This window comes from Maylandia zebra, linkage group LG14, assembly GCF_041146795.1.
Source record: "Maylandia zebra isolate NMK-2024a linkage group LG14, Mzebra_GT3a, whole genome shotgun sequence".
Classification (NCBI taxonomy): Eukaryota; Metazoa; Chordata; class Actinopteri; order Cichliformes; family Cichlidae; genus Maylandia; species Maylandia zebra.
This window is the reverse complement of record NC_135180.1, coordinates 12,892,612-12,912,036: the sequence shown is the minus strand read 5'-3', so window position 1 is coordinate 12,912,036 and position 19,425 is coordinate 12,892,612. Positions and strand designations below refer to the sequence as shown.

At 42.5% G+C, this 19,425-nt stretch overlaps 1 protein-coding gene across 1 annotated transcript in view; it reads right to left on the bottom strand.

Annotated features, from left to right (window-relative positions):
* Window positions 1-17,821, bottom strand: part of dner (delta/notch-like EGF repeat containing) — a 72,141-nt gene extending 54,320 nt beyond the window's left edge. Inside the window, exon 1 of the mRNA XM_004561402.5 lies at window positions 17,203-17,821. Within this exon, the coding sequence (XP_004561459.3) occupies window positions 17,203-17,547 (345 nt within the window). The 5' untranslated portion in view covers window positions 17,548-17,821. The remainder of the gene's footprint in view (window positions 1-17,202) is intronic.
* Window positions 17,822-19,425: the final 1,604 nt, after the last annotated feature.

The following is a 19,425-nucleotide window of genomic DNA, read 5'->3' as shown; positions in this document are numbered from 1 at the left end:
ATGCATACTGTTGGCAAGTTTTATTATGAGACAAAACTGCATTTAGGCTGATGGTTCACCCACCGACATGTTTGCTCAGTATGAAAAACGACAAGCTGTCAAAGCTGCGGGCAGCTGTGGTCTGACAGCAGATGGACATGTGTGTACATCACCAGTGTTTTACCAATAACAGCGCTGGATTAGAAGCTGATACTCCCTGTTTTCTATCTGCAAGTTTCACCAAATCAGATACAGACTCTGCTGCACAACATTGAAAACTGTTGGATTTGAACAGAAGCCCACCTTCTGGCTTTTTAAGCTGCATATCTGTGTGACACGCTGTTTCATCACTACCGTCTGCGTAAAAAGAAAAAAAAAATTACCACCCGCTGTGACGCTCCCACTGAGTGGGAACGTTACTTATAACACTTTACAGCAAATTAGCCTAAACTGGTTTGGATGCAGTAGATTGCACCTGGAGTGAAAATGGTGAGCGATTATCAAGCTATCGACGTAAAACTCTTTGTCTCTGTCTTTTTTCAGGCCGCAGCTGTTTGAGATGGATGCCGTTCTGCGTGGTGATCTACGAGCTCGCTGTTCACTGTGACCTACATACACAGAGGGCTCCTTGCAGAACAAGATACCCACTCTGTGAAAAAAAAAGAGAAGAAAAAGAAAGGTGACGTCTACCGCTGACATGATTAAGCGGGCGGTGGCATGAAAGCAAAGCAGATTCTGGAGCTAAATCAAAAGGCACAAGATGTCTTGCAAGCTTTTGAAAGCTGGGCAAATGATTTTTCAGGTCACATCTTATTGTTTTTAAATAGGTATGTAGCAGATGTTAAAATAGCCCAAATCCCTTGTGGTTTCGCGTGAAGCTAAAAATGGGTCTGGAGCTGGTCTTGCTGCCACTGGGAATTAGCCCCTGAAACACTGGAAGTGGAACATCCTGCTCTCATTGTCATGAAAATATGAGACCGTGAATGATCAGCGTTCCTTTCACCTGCCTCTCAGGAAGTCGGTGTAACCGCGGGGAAGCTGTTGCGCGCAGGAAATACTTCTGTAGGAAATTGGATGTTATAGAAGAGCACAAGAGGACGCATCCGTGCCTTGTGCAGATTGCTCTGTGCTCTCTTAGTGTGGCACAAATCATTTGTTACGTTGATGAATAACAGAGACCGAGCGCCGGCTCTGACATTTTCTGCACGATGTTACGTCCTCTCCACCTGTTGATCTTTTTGGCTCCCCCTCGTTGCTCTGTTGCCATAGAAACCCTCGGAGAGGAATGAGGGCACCGAAAATGAAACTGGGCCTCGTAGTAGGAGGCAACACCGGACATGTATCAGCGCTCTCCTCCCACTGGCTTTGTCAAACGCTTTTAGAAGCCACGATAATGAGATTCTGTTGGAGCAGCTCCGGACCATCTGAACACACACCTACAAAGCACGCTTGAATCATGACAGGGGGAGAGAGCAGGATGACAGGGAGGATGATCTGAAGTGACAGTACCAAATATGATTCAGGGGAGTCTGGTCTTCAGCCGGCTTTGGCTGACGTTACAAAGGAAGTGAGGAAGCCCGACTGTTCAGTTTCTACAAATAAGAACAGAGTTAAATATTTAAAAAACATAGGAAGAGAGTGGCATTGTTCCTCAAAGAAAAAATCTACTGTTTCATATCGTGTTTTTTTAACTAGTACAAGTCCATGCCACAGTGTTGTTTGCTCTGTGCAGCTGATATACTTAGAAGTAAAAAAAAAAAAAGATTTAGCAACTCTGATTCCATTATTGATATCATTGGGTTCTCATTGGCTCTGCTTTGAGAGCAGCCACCATCATTAAGAATTAAGTCCTTACTCAAAAAAGTAATTATTACCCCAAAATGTTTCTTAAAAGTAATGCAGTAAGTTACTTAGAAAAAAGCAATTTATAATACTACTCGTTACATTACTTTTGCGTTGATCCATAAAATATATAAACCTTTAGGCTACAGACCCACACATCGATACAAGTCACTATACTAAGTATGAACCATTAGGGTCTGGCTGCTGGGCTGGGGTCAGCATTTACACGACTTTAACAACATCCTGGGCTCTTGGCTAGCTTAGTATTAGCACGCTATTTAGCTAGCTTAGCCTTAGCATGCTTTCTGTGCAAGTGCTTGAAAAGACCAGAAGTTGTGTTAGCAGCAAAATGCAGTTGTTTCTGACCTGGTTGCAGTTTCTACTTTACCATTGTCCTCTTATGTGCAATAAAAGTAAAAGTAGTGTCCAGAACTACTGAACTCCTCCAGCACACAAGGTGAAATCAGTTGATTGTAGGAGTACAGTGGAATTGACAAACGGGATCATAGACAAGCTGTCACGGCCAGGATGGCCGGTCTGTTTGCAGAGCAGACTCAAAAGCAGACACGGGAAAGAGAAAACTAAGGTATAACAAAAAGCGAGCTGTTTATTTGGCTGATAGGGGGAAGAGAAGGGGAAAAAAAACACAAAACAAAGGCAAGACGAACTGGGATAAAACTAAAATAGAAACTAAACTAAACAAGACAAAAAAAACAAAAAAAAAAACAAGACTTGAGGCAGAGAAAACAGAAACCTGAACAGAAACATGAAAAACCATGAGCCAAGACATGAAGCAATACAGATGACCTGACACTGAACAGAGGGAGACAGAGGATTTAAATACACAGAAGGGTAATGAGGGAAGTGGAAACACCTGGGGAAACACAGCTGACACGAATTAACACATCACCATAGGGAAAACAAAAGTAAACACACTGAACATGGAAATAAGACTATCAATATAAAACAGGAAACATGTTGAGACATGAACTGGCACACGAGAGACAGAGGGAGCGAGCGAGAGAGGAGGAGGGACACAGAGGAGAGAGACACAAGGGTAGCCTACATAGGCAAGGAGATAACACGTGATAAACAGCAAAAGACTCATAAACAAAGAGACGATGGACGATAACATAAACTAGACTAAACTTCAACTAAGACGAACTAATAATAACCCCAGAACAACACTATCTCATAAGTAATCAAAAATACAAAATGCTGAGAATGCCAGACAGGAATGTGAAGTCATTTTTTCATAAGAAGTATCTGAATAATGTTGGAGGAATCAGTTCAGGACATTTTTTGAAGTTTTCACATAGACACGAGGGATTCATCTGCTCCAGACATGTTGTCATTGCAGTATTCAGTTTTATGATGCTGGTAGGCAAGAGGCACAACACAAGGCCCATGTGCTGTCTGTGATGTTTAGCGGATAATCATCTGCACCGTATTCTCACATGGGTGCATTCAGACGTCACACAGGATCTCATCACACGGGGGAAGCTGGCAGGTTAAAGACCGTTTAATGTCACAGCGGAAATGTTTGCAGCTGAACGTCTTTAAACTGTCACAGGAGTCTCGTCTTATTTACTTTACGATGGATTGTGCATTTAAAAACTACGTGAGGATACACGTCCTTCTTTTGGGTTCAATAACTGTTGCAAACAAACAAGTAACAAGTTGTTCTGCTTGTTTCACTATTTCATGAAATGTTGCAAGCATACACACAAAAGGCCAGCCTGATAGGTGTGCGTAAGCACCCTGCTGATGAACAGCGATTGACTGCTGATCAGTGACGTTTGATGTGAGCAGAGCAGATGTTAGAGGCGGATGAATCAGCAGGAGACGAAGCTCCAGACTGGATCAATTCCTCCTGGCAGAGAGCTTCATCCACCAACACCCTCCTCGTCCACCCCCTACAGCTCACTGGTTACCCAACACTCGATATGAGGCTTCAAATAAACACTCAATTTATTTAGTCAGAAACTGAAAAAACACTCAGGCTCTGTAAACCATATTGTTTCTTGGTACAGGAAGAGGAACACAATACAAAACCATTTTAAAATACAAATTTTTACCAATTTATGCAAAATTAATTATGTAAAAATTGAACATTTTAATCTAAAATGTTACATTTAATGAAATCTGGTCAAATGAAATGTACTCTGCTGGTATACATTCATTTTTTACAAGGCACATTTTCCTTAATGATAATTAATCATTAAGGAAAATGTGCCTTGTAAAAAATGAAACTTTAGTTGCTTCATGTTTATTGAAGGTGAAAAATCTTTTGTGTGTGTATGTAAGCACTGATTAAACAGCAACAATCACAAATTAAATTATAGCTGCAAGCAGCGTTGAGAGGGCCCTCGCATCCCAGCGCATTGAGCCACGCCCAACACCTACGCCCAGCAGGTGGCGTTAGAGATTACCATCTGATGTAATGTCACACTGATGCATATAATGTGTGGAACCACCAGTTAAAATCCGATCTAGATCAATGAGGATTATAGCCAACGGTGCAAAGTGAGATTACATGTCGAATGATTGAAATTCGCAGTGGCACCACGGCCACGCCCTATGACGTAAACTCAAAAGCTCAGCGATTTAATATGGCCCAGGTGTGTAGTTGATCTTACCGAATAGGAATTTGATCCAATAAAATTCCTAGGAAGAGTTTGCAAAAATACAACACCTGGAAATGGCAAAATCGGCACCAAAATGTCACCTTCAATTCAAAATAGCAGACTTCCTTTTGGGTTTGGGTCTATGGACCACAAGACTTTTTTGTTCATTTTGCACTTTTCTGATGTAATGATGTACCTCATTACATTTTTCATTCATGTACCTCAAACAATGTGTTTGTAGGAATTCGTTTAACAACACATAGGTGAGCTTGTTTAGGCTCCCTTGCACACTAGTGCTCGGGCCCTAAGAAAGTAAAATTAAACGTATGAAAGGGTTTTCAGTGAAAAGTGATGGAAGAGGAGAAAATATGAGAAAACTATCCCCCGTGACAAGACTGTCCACGGTGTATCGCACAGTTCCATCTCCTTGTTGCTATTGTCCTATTGTTCTCAAACATAAGGCCTGGGGTCCAGAATCGCCCAGGCAATGACTCCAATCCGGCCCTCTGGATGGCTTTTGAAAATATGAAAGGAGTTCACCAAATATGAAGGAGTGCACCACTATTTGCAATCCATTTTACACAAAAAGTAATTAAGTCTACAGAAAAGTCCTAAAAAAAGGTATATTTTAATATTTTATAATTATAGCCCATACTGGGCAATAAACTAGCTTTTTCTGTAATTCTGCACATTTTTCATGTAGTTTCACTGGTTCGGGCTGACTTGCTATCAAAGTCGTCAGTATGTGGCCCACAATGTGAAATAAGTATAGCATCCCTGATTTAGGCACATTGGATCTGTTAGGATGAGGTTTTGCAGAATCGAGGTTAGAATCAGAGGTGCTGGTCAAAGTCGGAAATAGAAAATTTACAGCGTCATAAATTATAGCTTTCACAGTAACTGTTAAAATAATCAACACTTCTGTCAAACAGATTGCACAAAGTAGCTGAACACAGTAATTCTGTTATGTTTCACAGGTTTTATATAAATAATATGTGAAACACCTTCAAGATTAACAGCCCTGCGATCTTTGGGGGAATTTTAAAGAAAAAGTTTCTTTATCACTTTTACTGAACAAGAATCCTAAATTGATTACATATTTAGTTATGAAATATCAAAACTGTAAATTAGAGCATAAATAACAGCTTAGTCCTAAGATGTATGGTATACAGACTTGTAGTCAAGACCGCCTAAACCAAGACAAAACCAAGACCAAGACAATGTCGAGACGAAACCAAGATCGAGACCGAGACCAAAAAGTCTTTAAACTGCAGCCAGATGCTGCTTCGTTTACTGGTGTCAGGCATATTTATGTGTTATGCACTCGCACAGCCCTCCTCACCGCTGTCTACTGTCTCACTCGCGTACTGAGAGGACAGACGCACGCTCCACTTGACTGTCGCATCTCTCACCCTCTCTGTTTTTCACATAATGATATTATCCTATATCCTCGCATGTGATTGGCCACAATATGCAGGGATTGGAGCATAGCTGAGCCACTGTGTGAGAGCTGAGCAGCGAAAGGAAATTAAGTGAGGAGCCGGCTCTCGCTCAATGGGAGTCGACTCTTCTGATTCACTACAAAGCACTCTCTAAGCACGGCTCTTAGAGCTGATGCTTTTGCGCATGACACATTATCGAACGTTACGTTGTGTGTCATGGATGCTGTTGACTCCAAATCTCCCGACCACTATCTCGACCTGAGACAACGAGACCAAGACAAGACCAAGACCACGTAAAAGTGGTCTCGAGACCGGTCTCAGGACATCCAACTGTAATGGTATAACTATAGTAATAACAACCAGAAAGCATTTTCTAGGTAATTTAGAAACGGTCATGTGACCTACTGTTAAAAGTGGCTTAAACTAAAATGAGACTTTTGATACAGTCCAACCAATACAACATTCAAGCTCACAACCAATTTAGCATCACATACATTATTTTTATTAGTAGTAAGTAGTAGCAGTAATAAAAATAATATGATACTATTATTACTATAATACTATTATCAGTTGGTTACAATGATTTCAGTCTGTTTGAACACTGATTTGGATGCATGTGCTCGAGTCAGAGCTCTCCCTTCCACTACAAAAACAAGTGGAACTTCTTTATTGTCATCTGTGTACTTCCTGATGAATACATTTCTACCACAATCTCCAACAGACAGCCAAATTTTCCACAGCGCCTCTCCTATCAACTGAAAGACGGGCCCAGCTGTTAATACGAGCTAATCTCTGTGTCTAACGCCTCAGGCTGGTGACTGCGCCCCGCTCGTCTCTCTGTCGGAGGTGCTCGACTGGTCCTGAAGGGATTTTTTTTGGATTAAGCTGGCATTTATTGTCTGCAGCTGAGAGAAGACGTTCATAACACACACCAGTACACAGACACTTGCCACAGCGTGGTGGCGTGTCTCCCAGCTGGCCTCATTAAATAACATATTGTCATATAAACCTGACTGACAAGTTGTGTTTGAGAAAGAGATGGCAGGAGTCAGTTGTGCATCTGTCACTGAGTCACCATGTTTTGGAAGATAGAGGGCAACAGAGCAGAGGATGATTCACGCGCTCGCTCTGCTGCCGGTCTCTCTTCGAAGGCATTTGTATGGATCAGAACTCAGGACACGTCTCTGCAAGCCCAAACCTATAAACTACCCTAAACCATGGAGGACAAGCAGTTTTCAAATGCATCTTGCTCCTATATTGTCACTGTAAGCGTTAACTGTTTACATGTGGTTATTAACACTATCATTAAAATGTGGCCAAAGTGAGACTGAAAAACAGTCAGCGTGAAAAGGAAAATAACAAAGACGTCACAGGCAGCTGCTGCAGAAGTAAACAGGCCAGCACTCACAGTTTCATTTATAAGCTATAAATAGAGTCCAACCCAGCAAATTTATGAACAAATAACAACAAGTTAGATTAAAAAAAGATACATTTTTAACACTGGGTCTGTGTTGATGTCTGAGCCAGGAGTGCAGGGATTGAATGAACAGTGGCAGTAACACATCTAAGAACAGTTGGGACAGGGGCAGCAGAAAACTGGAAAAGCAAGTGAAACTAAAAAGAAACAGCCGGAGGAAGATTTTGAAGCTCATTAGGTTTTTTGGCAAAATAAAAGACGCGCACCAGATAAGAAGTTCCAACGCGCACATGCTCACATTTGCGTCCATATAAAAAGGCACTGTTTTTGTCCGCTAGAGTGGGATTTTCTCGGCATATTCTGCACCACGTCTCTGTGCGTTCATCATTTGTTTGAAGCCAGCTCACCTCCTGCAACCGCTTTTCCGAGAATATGCGCTTCTTTTGTGGTTCGGACTCCTTCTGACATTTCTTTGGAGGTGGAGGAACACCAAAGTAATTGCTTAAAGGAGCTTGCTTCTTCGACATCTTCTAAACAAATGTCTGTCCTCCTCCAGAAAATCTTATGTACGCAAACACGTGTTGCAACTTCTTATCTGGTGCGCTTCTTTTATTTTGACAGTGAATGCGCACCTGCGGACGACTTCTGTGTCTTCTGTGTCTATAAAGCATAATATCATCAACAAGGTCTCAAAATCTGGAGAAATCTCTGTGCGCAATGATGAAAATCTGAGTCTGTCACAGAAATCTGTTGGTTGTTTTTCAAATATCAAAGTAATGCAGAACGATGCTGGTTAGCATGGCTAACATATGTTTTACCTTTTTTTTTTTTTTGCATCTTCCATTCATAGAGAGGACAAGAAAGAGAGATGGGCTACAGACTGGTGATTCTGTATATGGAGTTTGTATGTCCTAGTGACCACTCAAAGTAAAGTTATGGCTTTGTCTGCATGTATTTAGCTGCTAGAGGTTTTCTTTGCTGCTAGAAAGACTTCATACAGAGCTCTCCTGTCTTGTGCTTTCTCCGTGGTGGGTGGGGGCGCTGTACTGGGCTCTGTGTGTTTCTGAGATGGCCATATAAGGAAAACCCCTCCTGCTTACATCATCCAGAATCAAGAAGGAAAAAAATACAGCAGAAATCACTTATACACTTTAAAGCTGGAGTAGCTAGTAGCTTGCAAATAAAGATTTTTTAAAAAAACTCATGAAACACATACTCAAACCTTCCACACCCCTGATACAGACCCTGATTATGTTGACAGGAGCAACAACAAGACTAATCATTACAAGCGACAGTAAAATGATGGTGTCACAGTGAGGGTTATAATCGGGGGGAATTAGTGCTGAGTAAGAGCTGCACAGCCATTTTTATATTATACAGTGACTAGCGATGAAACTGGCTGCTGCTCCATTAAATATATAAATAGAAAAGAGGGCAGATGAAACGCAATAGAAAAAAAACACGAAACCACAGGGAGAATTGTAATGACTTTTCTATCCAGGACAGGAGGTGGATGTTTTGCTGCCAGGCAAAAGAAGAATTAAAGAGCAAATGACACAGACACAAAAGCCCCATTCACGATGAGCGCGCCGGGGGGTGGGCGGCTGCAGATACTCGAGTGGGCAGGGCTGTATGAAAAAGAACAAGAAAAGAAAAATGATTGAGGTTGAACAGCGGTATTATATTTTGCTTGTTGTTAGCTGACCAGTGCGGTGGATGACTTGCTTTAATAATGAATTCTGCGCTGTTCTGTAACCACCAATTGAATTATGAATAACATATTTTCTAACACTTTCAAAAATTTTAGGGGGGTATGTAAAATTTCTCCCATTTTCTCCCCATTTGGTTCTCTGTCTCTTGTGCTTTGTTGTAAGTTTTACTTCTCTTGTCATTGTCTTAATTAGTTTCAGCTGAGCTATGTTAACGCGGCGTTTCCGTTCTCCTTGATTATCTTCCTTTATCTATTTAAATCCTCAGTTTTCATCTCCTCTTTGTTGAGTCATCCTTTGTCGCTGTTGCCCTCCTTCATGTGCTTGCTCTGTTGTTTTATTTTTTGCCCCTTTTCAGATTACCTCAGTAAAAGTTTATTTTCTGTTTAAGAAATTGGTCTCAAAAGTCTCCATTTGAGCCTGCAGTCCGTACTTTATGACAGTGATTTCTGCTAAGTTAAGACTCCACTCTGCTGTGCCTCTGAGTGGGTTGTGAATGGGGGCCTTGGTTGATCACTCATGAGGAATCATAACTGGTTGGTTTGACTATAATAAAAACTTTTGGTCGTCATTCATTATTAAACTACCAGGTTACAGTAACAATATGACAAAGTGGCAAATAAATTCGAGGGTTACCTAGGCAACCAGAACCTTGACTGCCCAGCAATGTGCACCGCCCCTTTAAATTAACGTGTTACCATGCTAGTAAACCTATCATAGAGGTATTTAATCCTGATGACCCAAAACCTTACAAGCCTGCACATTTAAATTTGATGAAATGCTAAAGTGATTTTATCCAATAGAGGAGATATTTCACTCTGAACCACGTAACTGAACCTGATGGTGGCATTAAAGGAAAAGTCTTCAGGGCACGCTGAATCTTTGTGCAAATTTTAACTACAATACTTCAAACAACCTGAAAACTCACTGGTTATTGTTTTTTTGACTCAACCTCTGGATACAGCTGCCAGTATTTTGGGGCTTCGAGTGTAGATAATGAATATCCAGACAGTAATCTAATATCTGTACAAGACCTTCTGCTCAGCGCACCATTCATTGATTACAGCGTGAGTAGATTGAGGTTATGTTTTAAAATAGCTGATAAAACCATCACCAGAGAATAGGCAACAGTTCTGAGACTGTGTGCATTCTGAGCACTGACCAAACAACAGACATACAGATATCTGTCTCCAGATCATCCAGTGCAGCAGCTGTAGAGATGGTTCAATCAGCAGTGGACTTTTTGACTCAGGAGATTGAAGTCACCACCTAGAACAACACTACTACTGTCAGTCTGTCTAAAAAAAAAACACATGCGAAACAACCAGTGTGATTGAAATCACGGCAGCATGTGCACTTGCTTTTGAGCAGCTCATATCCACCGCATTTGTATTAGGCTTCACTAATCCTCACACCAGCGTCTCCTCGTACTCTTTCCCCAGATCAAAAGAGCAGGTGATGTGTGATATGGAAATGACCAGAGTCTTTGGCCTCAAGCCTTCCTGTTCAAAGGCGGCACGTGTATGCCTCGGGACATCGACATGAACACCACCAACACCTCAGTGATAATAGCTCAAAGAAGGCTCTTTTTGCTGAAGGTAACAGTAGTAACAGCAACTTCAGCATCCATCTATTCAACACCTTTTAAGAATATGAGAAGAATCTCTCTTCCAATGAAAGAAAGAAAAACTATTTAATCAGCCTTAAAATTTGTCTTTATTCGTAATTAGAGTGAGGCAAAGAAGCTGGACATAAAACAGAAAAAGTTTTAAAAGTAACCATGGACTCCTTTAATGGGAAATTCGACTTTCAACATTGTGGCATCAGCGTGACCTGAGATCTTTACATAACGACTGGTTGGTAAAGCAAAGATTAAAGCCTTGCATCTTGTTCTGCTGATCCTTGTGCCTGGTCTGAACCTGCATTTAAGTGGTACGTGGTGTAATATCCAGTTAGAAATTCGCTGATATTACCCACCAAGAAATCTTATTTATTCAAGCAATTAGAATCGGCAGTCAGCTAACACTAAAGTAGGTTTTTCTGACCATTTCAGTCCCAGTTATGATCCTCAGTCAGGGCAGTTCATAGAGACTGATGTGATGCACAGGAATGTTAGTTCGCAGTCTTGTATGATTCAGAATCATCAGCTTTGCCATGTGGAAAATCTTCTAAACAAACAACGATTCACTGACAACCACATTCTTTACAAAATAAAGAGGATAAGCAAACTTACTGATGCACAGTATACAGCATATATAAATAGAAATGTATTCTTTATGCTTGCTGTCTTCCCGCTGACTAACAAGCCAGGGATATCAAAGAGACCAAAGGCTGGTGATGAGCTCTGAGCTCCGCTTAATTGGATGTAGCTCAGGCTGTATCTGTAGCAGCAGAGTGAATGGTCCTGGGAGACAAGAGCTGACCGCCACACACCCACACACAGACTCCCTTCTCTTCCAATTAAAAAGAGCTTCAGGACTTGGTTTTGTTTACTTTCGCAGAGTCCTGTCAGGAGAACGATCTTTTCATTGAAGAGTTGGCAGATGCAGCTGGAAAAGAAAAGAAACCGTCTGTCATTAGAACATTAATTTTGCTTCCTGCTCGAAACTTTTTGAAAGAATTGCTGGTGACTCTCGCTGCATTTATGTTTTAAAGTCTAATAAACGTCTTCAGCCTGCTTCTGGATCTTAGAAAAATGTAGAATCCCCCCCCAAAAAGGAGACACAAATTATACTGTAAGTAATTTTAAATAGTTCATAAGTACAGTTTAAGTGGTGCTTAAATTCAGGTACTTTATGGGAAAAGAGGCACAAATTATACTGTGAGTAATTTTTGTAGCTCCTAAGTAAATTGGCTAAGCGACTAAGTGTGTATGTAAATTTTAAATAGTGTGTAATGTCAGGTATTTTACGGAAAGGAGATACAAATAATATTGTAAGTAATGTTAAGTGGTGTGTCATTCCTGTATTGGAGGGAACATTTCCAGGTCCTGTAAATGCTTTCTACTTTCAGCAGCGTGGGTTTTATTATGTAGTGGGTTAACCTCGCCTTTTTACATTATTATTATGTGTTGGTGCTGCACAATTCAGTTGTCTTCTTATACTGTCTATAAAAATGTGATAGGGATGGTTCTCCCTTTCCTACCAACCACAAACACTGCAGGGCGCCAAGTCCAACACTTCAACCATCAACCGGAGCTTTCAAAAAGACTGTGAGGAAAAATTACATTAGGGTGAATGACGAAAGACTTATTCCAGTAGAATAATTTGTAGAACAAAACAGAATTAACAACAAATCGTTCTTATTAGCTTTGAATACTTTTATTTATACTAGTAAAGTACTGTTTGTACAGTTTAGTTACTTCTTTGGACTTCATTTGATTTTTGTTTTCTTATGTTCTCTCTAGAGGTAATATCTGAAAATAATCTGTTTGCGCATTAGAAAAGCTTCTGATTCTACATATATTTAGCCGATATTTTTCCTTCTATGAATATGGAAATGTATTTATTTTGCCTGCAACCCCACTGTGTGGATCAGAATCATCTTTATTTGGCCAAATTTGTGCACAAAAACAAGGAATGTGACCACAATTCACTATACAAACAACTATACAAACTATAAATGCAAAACAGAATAGTATAACTGCATATGTACATATGACCTGAATGATATAACAGCGGATTATTTCACATCGTTCGTCGGAGTGACAGCTGATTATTGCATTTTTATTGCACTGACAGTAACAAAATGAGTTGTCAAGTTCGGAAACTTTGCCTTTACTTACCTGTCTTCCTCTTCCCCACTGTGCAGGTGTCAGCTCTGCTCCACGTGTCTGTTCCTTTATGACACACGGAGCAGAGCAGCAGAGAAGTGCTTTATTTGACTTGTGATATGTCTTCTAGCACAGAAAGACGCTATATGTAACAACCACATTAGTAAAATTGTTACTTATTATGTTCATACGCTGGTTTTTGAACATTTAGTAAAGGTTTTTGACCTGATGACAGACACAGACTCAGCTGTAGCCAGCATGACGTCACCTACTGACATGAGAAGGCTCGAGATGAGCATTTCCAGCCTTGTCATCTTTGTGAGTAGAGAAACTGCGGGCTCATTGGTCGATCGGAAGTCATGAGCCAATAAGTATAGCTCCTTTCTGAAATATACAACCTGGATCATGTATTTAAATTGAACCAAAATGAGTGACTGAGCCCATAAACCGACAACAATATGATCTGTAGTGACAGTAGGGAGCAGGTGGAAGACAGCCTGGAGAGGTGGAGGTATGCTCTGGAGAGAGTAGTAGAAACTAGATAGAATACAGACAGGAGGCAGAGCTGAAGGTGTTAAGATTTTCACTGGGACTGACCAGGATGGACAAGATTAGAAGGTACATGGATGTAGTGAGCCAGCATAAGGAATAGGTGCAGCTTAGGGTCTCACTCATGTTTCGAGTCTTGCATGCTAAGCTAAGCTAACCTTCCACTGGTTCGATCTGCCCACGAAGCCACAGATGTTAGAAAAGGGTGCAAGAAGCCTGAAGATTTCAACTATGCTTATGTAACAGCACAACAGAGAAAGCATGAGTGGGTAATGAGAGAGAATAATGATTGGCAAATCTTCCAGCTGAGATCTAAAAAGATCATCATCAAAAGACTTGAAACGCTGCTAGTTCTTCGCAGCGCTGACATGCTCATATGAGCTTGTTAAGCTGGGGCAGACCTGCCTGCTGTAGAGGCTAATAACTCATGTGCCATATATCACCTCTCTGAATAGCAGCAAATAAAAATGAATTCTGTGTTTATAATGCCAGGGCTGTAGTTTAGTCTGCAAATTCTGCTATGATCCACTGCTTTAATATGCAGTAGCTGACTGGCTTAGTAACCCATGCAGCAAGCACTCCGTGAATTTGCTTCATGACGGATGGCTGTTTGGTGCTGTAACAGCCCTACTGTGTTGTAGAGCAAGCTAGCAAATCCGTCAGGGTGCACAACAGGCCCTTCAGTAATGAATAAGTGAGCGGCTGAGCAGCTAATAACTCGCAGAAAGGCCAGTGGCAGTAAATTCCATCAGGACAGCTTACAGGCCGCTATCCAGGAAAAAAAAAAAGGTACAGGCAAATATTAGACCCAGAGAGAAACACTTAGAGGGTTTATTTTCCCCATGTTGCCCACTGCTGTGGTTTGCATTAGTCTGCTTTGATTAGAGCAGTATACACACTGCCAGGGAGGTAAGTAACAAAGCAGGATTAGCCGCAGAACTTAAAATATGTCGCAAAATATCCCAAGGCACAACAAAGACTTAAAAGTAAGCACACTGTGCAAGTTTTGTTTCACAGATTCAGCTTTGTGAGCAGCGTCACAGGCTGGAGGTAGAATTTAGACTAAAAGAGGAGGAAAGTGTGGACTTTTCATAGCTTTCTGTCACTGTTTCTCCTTTCTTCATTCTCATTTCTTAAGCTAGGAGTAGGCGGATCGATCCAAATATCGATAGGATCGATACCAATGCTGCTACAGATATCAGATCGATACTAGCGTGACGGGATCGATATTTTGCTGTGTTTCACTCGCCTAAGTTCAGTGCGTTGCACCCGTTCATCAGAAAGTAGACAAACACCGCTCCTCTCATGCAGGCACACTTTGCTCCGCCCCCTCCTCCATGCCCTGCTGTGCACAGCAGCAACGTGTTGCAGTGAATGAGGAAGTATAGCATTGTGTAGAAGTTCTTTACAGCTGTATATTAAAACACTGGAAACAGTTCTGCGTGTACTGTGGGAACACCATCGACTTGTGCTACTGGTCATGAAAATATGTTCAGATTTGGCAGATTGATGATCATTCATCATCTCATAAATCATGACACACCGCTGTTCCCTACTTAAGCTGCCTTTAAAAGTTAAAAGCATCAATCTCTGCATTGGTGTTGGCAATATTGGCCCTGTATGCTCGGTATTGGGTCGATACCAAAATTTGCAGTATGGCACAGCACTACCGTAGGCCACTACGTCTTCCCACCATATGACTTGTCCTCCTCCTGCTTTGCCCTGTCTCTTTTCTTCAGTCTCTCCTCCCCCTCTCTCACTCGACCATCTGCGTTTTGATGCATGCACAGAACGTGAGATGCAAACCAGCTTTGTGCTCAGCCAGTCAGGTCATTTACTAAATCTCAATTGACTGCTGCTCCAGTTTCCATGGAGAAGAAACAAGCAACAGGGGAGCACAAAAATCAATGATTCCCCACTGGGCCCGGCTCGGGTCTTGTGCCGGGCCTGAGCTGTGGCGCATAAGAGGATGTTGTTGTCCTGCACAACAAAACACTGTGCAGAGTGCTTGGGCAGTTGTGCGTTCTCCTCTTTGCATTAAATTGTCACCCCTCAGCTCGGGTGGTGTGATGACACCGGCGTCTGCGGTTCGTGTGGGCCAGAGTAACAGTTAAGCAGGCTGCAGAGGTAAAAATAAAAAATGCTTTCTATTCTGAGAGTTAAAACCAGGACAGCCAAGGAGACAGTGATCGTGTCCCTTGCTAAACACTCCACTAAATTATTTAGATCCTGCTAGCGCCTGTCTTCTATCGTACATACATGGATGCATATGCTTTGTAAGGAAGCACTCAGTATGCAAAGGTGCTAACTCTGGGGGGAGGATATGGCTGCCACCTGTTGGTGATTCTGCTGAGGTTCACCCAGTCACCTTGCTGTTTCCCCTCCGTGATGCTGCGGCAGACTCATTTATCCTCTCTGCCGCTGGCGGATGCTCTCTTTCACCCCAGCATGACTCAGAAGCCTGGCTGCCTATTGAGCCTAATGCTGCAGATGCTCAGCTACAGTTCGCTCATTTTAAGCTTCGAAATGAAGCTCGTTTAATCCAGCAGCAGACGCGATTTTTGCAAAAATCAGAAATGTGCCAAACTGAATAAAAGAACGAGGGCTTAGTCAGGAGTACAAAGGTGGAGCTGAAGTGTAGGTTAACGTCAAGGAAAAGGAAAATAGAGGAAAATTTCTGTCCTGTTCATTTAAATTCAATTCAGTTTTACTTTTACAGCCCCAAGCATAACACCAGTCAACACAAGACACTTTATATTGTAAGGTACAGAAACACTATGAGCAAGCATTTGGCGACAGTAGGAAGGAAAAACTCCCTTTAAACAGGAAGAAACCTTCAGCAGACCGAGCTCAGGCAGGAGCATCTGCTTCTGTTAAAGTCTGCTAGCGAACAGCTTGTCACTCATCAAAACTGTCTTCCAGTGGAGTAAAACAACTCTTTAAATATGCCATGTTAACAAAACCTTGCTCCTGACACTTTCTCCAGTGGGCTCTCAGTTTACCTTAATAAAAGCTCTGTGCTGGTTTAAAAGACAGACGTGAGCATCTTCAGGAATATGTGAAAAAAAACGGCACTTCTCTTATTCATCACCATCCAGATGTAGTTAATGAATTCGGTGTGGCTCTGCATCCCTGGTGTTAATAAATTCACCCATACTTGAGTTTACACCCCAGTGAACATGCTCACTAGTGTGCAGCAGATAAATTCAATGTTAACTGTAACTTTGCAGTTCACATAAATAACATCAAAATAATGTTTTATAACATATAATAAACTACTTATATACGCTTCATATATGGTACAGATAAAAATACACACATTTATAGTTTTCGCTTGCATCGCACTGCTGCCGCTCTTCCCTCCTGTTGCCACAGCAATGCAGCACTCGTCTCCATGTCTCTGTGATAGCACATGCTTTGATTAAATCACCGTCGGCAAACAGCGGGGAGCACTACAACGCAGTGTACCCTCAGCCTAATCTAGTGTAAAGGCGCACGTAGAAATAACACGGACACATGATGCAGGTTTGTCACTGACGTCATCTTTGGTGAAGCCTCGATTATGATCCTAAAATAGCAGTGAAAGTTCCCACAACTGAAAACAATTAGTTATAATAACATAAGTGCGCACTAAACCAAACTAAACTACATTTTCCCACCGTGATTTTACAGAAAGTGACACAGCTGGTGCCAGTTTTCTCCACATGACCAACAAAATTGCCAAACTTGCACTGGCTACTCCTTGACCTCCACTTCCTGCTCACTAAGTATGTGAAATCTTCTCCAGCAAAAGCATCGCTTACGGGGACTGCTCACAGTCCATCGTGTGACAACACAGGTAGCAAAAGGTTAAAAAATTAAATACCTCACAGTTGCGTCCAGTGAAGCCCTGGTTACACGTACACGCGTACTCCCAGATGTCCTCTGGCCTGCCTGCCGAGGGGAGGAGGGCCAAGCAGAATCCCCCGTTGAGGCAGGGTCTGCCTTCGCAGGGGTCCGGACGAGGTGTCGCCTGGGTCGGGGTGGGCTCGGCCGGTGCCGGGGTGTCCGGGGCCAGCTGGAACGGAGAGGGGACGGCCCCGATGCTGCTGCTGTTGCTGCCGCTGGTCAGGAGCAGGACGGTGAGAAGCAGGGGGGACGTGAAGCTCCCTGCGTTCTTTGTGGGACGGCAACAAGGAACTGCCGGCACACTGAACACACTCATCCTCATCTTGATCCTCTTACTCTGGTTTTCTTTTCTTTTCTTTGTTTAGGGGGGGGGGGGGGTGCGGGGGAAAAGGTTGTGTGTTTCTTTTGCGCCTTTGCTCAGAGCTGCTGCTCCTGTTGACCGGGCTCAGCAGCAACTGAGAGGTATATGAGAAATGTGTGTGTGGTGTGTGTGGAAGGAGGAGAGAGCGAGAGAGGGGCGGAGGAGGAGGCAGGCTGGTTGGATGCTGAGGCTCAGCTGTGCGCGGGTAGAATGACTGAGAGGAGACTGGCTGATGGAGAGAAGGTAGGGATGCGAGAGGAGAAGGGGAGGGCTCTCTGCTTCTTTCTGCCTCCGAGTCACAGTGACGATGATTGCTGACGACACTCTCTCTCTCACACACACACACAAACACACACACCATCCTCCGCTACCCCCTCCTCATCATCATCACCAACTTCATGCACACTCCCTCTCCTGGCTTGCCTTCACTGTGCAGAAAAACAGTGAAGAGGAGCACTGCACCTTCCTCATTTAGAGTCTCATCATCCATATCCTCTTCTTGGAGTTTGGCCTCCAAGGAGGCAGGGAGGAGGGAAAGCAGAGAAGGAGGGGTTGGTGAGAAAACTCATCAGCTTTGCCAAAAGATTGGCTGCTTTCGAGTGATAACAGGCGGCATTACCATAAGGGAGATAATGCACTCTGGGCTTGAATACTGCAAAATCATGCTGATCGAGTTTGGCTGGTATGCTCCGAAAACTTAATCCATAAAGTTCTGTAACAAAAAAGTGTGCATAGATAAAACTGAAAGTAAGGGTTATTTAGGCCTCCCAAATCACAACAGCACAGACATGTTTAGAGCTGTTTTAAAATGAGTTCAAATCCCTTGCTTTTTAGCTTTAAGAGCATGTCTCTGTATAATATTGCATTCATCTTTCCCTCGACCCAGTCTAGTCTCTCGGTTTCTCTGCCATCACCATGCCACACTGTAGGGATGGTAATGGTCAGGTGATGATTGGTGCCTGGTTTCCTCCAGACCTGACGCTTGGCATTCACGCTAAAGAGTTGTTGTTTCTAATGGTCTGAGAGTCCTTCAGGTACCTTTTGGTAAACTCCCTGCAGGCTGCCATGTGGCGGCTTCTGTTTGGAGAGTCCTGGTGGTTACAGAAACTTTAATTTATGGATGATGTTGCCACCGTGCTTATCGGCACCTTCAGTGGTGCAAAAACTTTTCTGTACTCTTCCCCAGATCTGTGCCTCGGCACAATCCTGTCTCTGAGGTTTACACACAATTCATTGGTGCTCTTGTGCTCTTATGGGGATGCTCCAGAGATCCATTTTGAGTGTCGTGACAAAGGCTGTGAATCCTTATGTACATGTTATATATTTTTATAAATTTGCAAGAATGTTAAGCAAACGTCTTTCTACTGTGTTATTACGGGCTCAAGTGTCAAAGTTTGAAGTGAAAAACAAGTTTCATCTATTTTGGAGTAACATGACAGAATATGGAACAAATGAAGCATTGATGCACTGTACATCCAAAACTTTAGTATGAGGAACAAGAGATCGATACCTGCCTTTATCATGTACTCAAACTCTAGACCTTACCAGTGGTGGGCAACTCCAGGCCTCGAGGGCCGGTGTCCCTGCAGGTTTTAGATGTGTCCTTGAACCAACACAGCTGATCTAAATGGCTAAATTAGCTCATCAACATGCCCTGAAGTTCTCCAGAGGCCTGGTAACGAACTAATCATGTGATTCAGGTGTGTTGACCCAAGGTGAGATCTAAAAACCTGAAGGACACCGGCCCTTGGGGCCTGGAATTGCCCACCCCTGCAACTATACTGGCAACTCAAGTAAGGCTTTGAAAGAGACAAATATCCTAAGTGTCAGGGTTACCTT